The sequence below is a fragment of the Limulus polyphemus genome, unplaced genomic scaffold (genome assembly GCF_000517525.1).
Source record: "Limulus polyphemus unplaced genomic scaffold, Limulus_polyphemus-2.1.2 Scaffold4203, whole genome shotgun sequence".
Classification (NCBI taxonomy): domain Eukaryota; kingdom Metazoa; phylum Arthropoda; class Merostomata; order Xiphosura; family Limulidae; genus Limulus; species Limulus polyphemus.
In genome coordinates this window covers 74,434-78,536 of record NW_013669813.1, presented here as the reverse complement: position 1 = coordinate 78,536, position 4,103 = coordinate 74,434, and the positions used below count along the sequence as shown (strand labels likewise).

Below are 4,103 nucleotides of genomic sequence, written 5' to 3'. Positions count from 1 at the left end.
TTTTAATCGTTATTGAAGCTATTATTTGGGATTGGACTGGAGAATGGTATTGTAGTTGACGACGCTAGTGGAATATCAATTCCAATGCAACTGTGGCAGATTTAAAGTTACAGAGATCCCGTCTTAAGATTAAAAGAAAATCAAAAACAGGTTCCGGATCTGAGATCCGAAGATATCCGGCAGAAATTAAGTCCTGAGTACACATGATGCGAGCAGAGTTTTACTCAGAGCGTATTAGTTTAATTATTCTTTGAGATCTTTAAAACCTCAACTTAGTGCGAACTGCTGATCACACACCTGAAACATCTATAGTTTTAACACTTTGACAATTTTAATAGTTTTGTGTTATATCTTTTTGAACTCAAGGACGCAGTTTAATCTTGCTACAAACCAAATCCACAAAGTTTAACGTATACGAGGAAGGGCTGAATCGCCGTACAATACGAGGAAGGGCTGAATCGCCGAACAATACGAGGAAGGGCTGAATCGCCGTACAATAAACTGGAGACAGAGCGCTACTCGAATTATACACAAATTAAACACCAGCGTGCCTAGGAGATGAACTAATTAAATGAATGTAGTCTATATTAATTCACATTGTGTGTTTGTTTTTGTTCTTGTTTTTATTGTGAGTGAAATCCACCTACCCACAGTTATGGAGCTAGCAGGACCAAATTTTGCATGCATACTCGGGTGCTCATATCTATATTGCTTAACCCCTTACCACCTTGAACATGACGGTGTCGAGGAGTAGGTTTTCAAGGTCACTGAACCCGAAACTGGTATCAGTGTTTTGTTCCTAGCTCACCTCTTTCATACCTTCAATCAAAAGCTAGGGGGCCAAACTTCGCACACGTGATCAGGCACCACAGAATGTTTTTCGTGTACGAACACATTGGGGTAACTACAGAAGTGTGTTTGTTTGTAACTAAGCCCTAAGCTACACAATGGGCTATCTGTGCACTTCCCACCACGAGTATAGAAACCCGGTTTGTATTCAAGCCGTGTAAGTCCGCAGACATGCCGCTGTGCCACTGGGGGGGGGGGAGGGACAACTATAGAAGTAACTGGGGATATTGGCAGAGCTTAATTCAGCAGATTGTGGCCTCTATGAATCATGAAGGGGAACTTTGAACCCCGCAGTGGAGCATGCGTATTCTATGCTAGTTTCGATATGATGCTGTGATTGAAGGAGCTCCGGAACATTTGAAACTTGGGTTACATATACGTTGTTAACCTTTTCACACAAACATACATTTCGTTATGCTTCTCTACAGCGTTATCTACTGTATTTTTTATGCTTCATGTTATTTTAACACTTGTGAATTTCACAATTACTGAGTGTATTTCGGTCAGATTTACTGAGAGATAATTATGTAAAAAACAAAATGCAGAAATAAATCCCTCCGCATTTCACTCGTTGAAGAATAAAACAATTTAAATTAATTTAAAAGAGAAGTCTCATTCTCATTTTCTGAGCTAAAGAAGTAATGGCGGACTGTATAGATGAATTCTCGTGGTAAGATGATTGAAATCCAAGATATTGAGAAATTCTGAAGTCATCGACATCAGATTCAGCCTCACTATTGAGAATAGTCATGAACTGCTAATTTCAGACATTAATGGATAAGTCTGACAACGGTTGTCTGCCAGAGGCGGGATAGTTTAGAGATGTTTAGCTTGTCAGAAACAACTAGATATATCTCGAGAGGCTTGTGTATAGATGCTTGCAAACTATAATTGCAGCACTCTGGAGATACTTATCAGCTATAGCAGGAGCAATTTGGAGATGTTTGTTGCCCACAACTACTTGGCTAGTTTCAAGATGTTTGTCAGCTACAGCAGGAGCAACTTGTAAATGTGTGTTAGCAGAAGCAACTTGTAAATATGTGTCAGCAGAAGCAACTTGTAAATATGTGTCAGCAGAAGCAACTTGTAAATATGTGTCAGCAGAAGCAACTTGTAAATATGTGTCAGCAGAAGCAACTTGTAAATGTGTGTTAGCAGAAGCAGCTTGTAAATGTGTGTCAGCAGAAGCAACTTGTAAATATGTGTCAGCAGAAGCAACTTGTAAATGTGTGTCAGAAGAAGCAACTTGTAAATATGTGTCAGCAAAAGCAACTTGTAAAAATGTGTCAGCAGAAGCAACTTGTAAATGTGTGTCAGCAGAAGCAACTTGTAAATATGTGTTAGCAGAAGCAGCTTGTAAATATGTGTTAGCCCAAATACTTGATCATGCTGAAGATGCTTCAGCTATAACTGGAGCAGACTGAAGATGCTTATAAACTAACATTGAAGCAAACTAGAGATTTTTTGTCAGCTACATCTGTAGCAGACTGGAGTTGTTTGTCAGGTACAACTGTAACAGTTTGAAGATGCTTCTTAGCTACAGCTGGAGCAGACTGGAGTTGTTTGTCAGGTACAACTGTAACAGTTTGAAGATGCTTGTTAGCTACAGTCGGAGCAGGCTGCAAATGTGCTTCTTACTACTCTCATTATAGCTAGTGAATCTTGTCCACTGCAACTGTAACAGTCTGATGATGCTTGTATGATACAACTGTAACAGTTTGAAGATACTTGTCCACTGCAACTGTAGCAGTCTGAAGATGCTTGTATGGTACAACTGTAGCAGTCTGATGATGCTTGTATGGTACAACTGTAACAGTTTGAAGATCCTTGTTAGCTGTAACTGTAACAGTCTGATGATGCTTGTGTGGTGCAACTGTAGCACTATGAAGATGCTTGTATACCGGAACTGTAGCAGTCTGAAGATGCTTGTATGGTACAACTGTAGTAGTCTGATGATGCTTGTGCGGTGCAACTGTAGCAGTCTGAAGATGCTTGTATGGTACAACTGTAGCAGTCTGAAGATGCTTGTATGGTACAACTGTAGCAGTATGAAGATGATTGTATGCTGCAACTTTAGCAGTCTGAAAATGTTTGTATGCTGGAACTGTAACAGCCTGATGATGCTTATATGGTGCAACTATAGCAGTCTGATGATGTTTGTTAGCTGCAACTGTGACAGTTTGAAGATGCTTGTTAGCTGTAACTGTAACTGTCTGATGATGTTTGTTAACTGCGACTATAGCAGTCTAAAGGTGCTTGTTAGCTGCAACTGATATTGAGTGACAAGTAATATGGACTATAGGTTTTGAATTGTTCTCAAGGTTGGCGTCCAAAATAAGGAAAGTCTGGAGATAGTTTGCTGAAGTTCAATTGTTTTCAGAGCCCACAGTGTCTTGGAAGAAGGCTGAAGATCAGTTAACACAAAAGGATAGTGAAATAAACGTTTAGTAAAGTGTAGTAGAAAAAAACAAAAATTTTAATGTAGGCTTTAACGTCAAATGTTTCCCGCTAAAAACTAGCCAGAACTAGTTTCTTGAAATAAGACGTGAAGTATGGTAAACGGTAAGGTTTTCGTTACTCAAAGTCCAAGTGTCAGCCATGACTAGTGTAATATACTGGTGTCATGAAGACTGATAAGACCACTTTGATTTGCTGTTGGCTGGCAAAAGATGATATGCAAAAACATCAGGCTATGGTGGACAAGGATTTGATAGTCGTGCATGAAAGTAGGTTATACAAGTAAACTTCTTCAGACGCTGACCTGCTAGGTCAACCATCAAGAACGGTGGAATATTAGTGTAAAAATCGTGTCAAAAGCCAATAGATAATCTCGTAATTAAAATGTCACAGTTTCTATAATGGTCAACAGATAGCACCATGGTAGAAAACTATGCAATCTCCAGTCAATAATTTATTTAATTTATTCTGTTAGTTTGAGTGCATGATGGATTATAATAATGGATTCTATATAATACCATCATGAGATAATTTATTTAATTTTTATATAATATGTATTAAAATAACTTATTTCAGAAGTTATCTACATTTTAAATATAAATTTACTTTACATTGTTATTATCTACCAAGATTTCCTTACTTAGCAAACTTTATCAAAAAAGTACCAGAATGTTTGTGCAACAAATATATTTTTGAATTCATTTGCTGATCCCCCCCCCCCCAGTGGCCCACCGGACTGTCCTGGGACTAAAAAACTAAGAAACCCGGTTTTCCAACCCGTGGGGGGGCGGGCGAGG

General features: G+C 38.7%; 1 protein-coding gene across 1 annotated transcript; it reads right to left on the bottom strand.

Annotated features, from left to right (window-relative positions):
* Positions 1 to 2,501: 2,501 nt before the first annotated feature.
* Positions 2,502 to 3,626, bottom strand: LOC111088659. Its single transcript, XM_022399388.1, has 2 exons — positions 3,587 to 3,626; positions 2,502 to 3,019 (listed from the first exon to the last, which is right to left on the bottom strand). The coding sequence occupies exons 1-2, from the start codon at positions 3,624 to 3,626 to the stop codon at positions 2,502 to 2,504; spliced, it is 558 nt and encodes a 185-aa protein (XP_022255096.1).
* Positions 3,627 to 4,103: the final 477 nt, after the last annotated feature.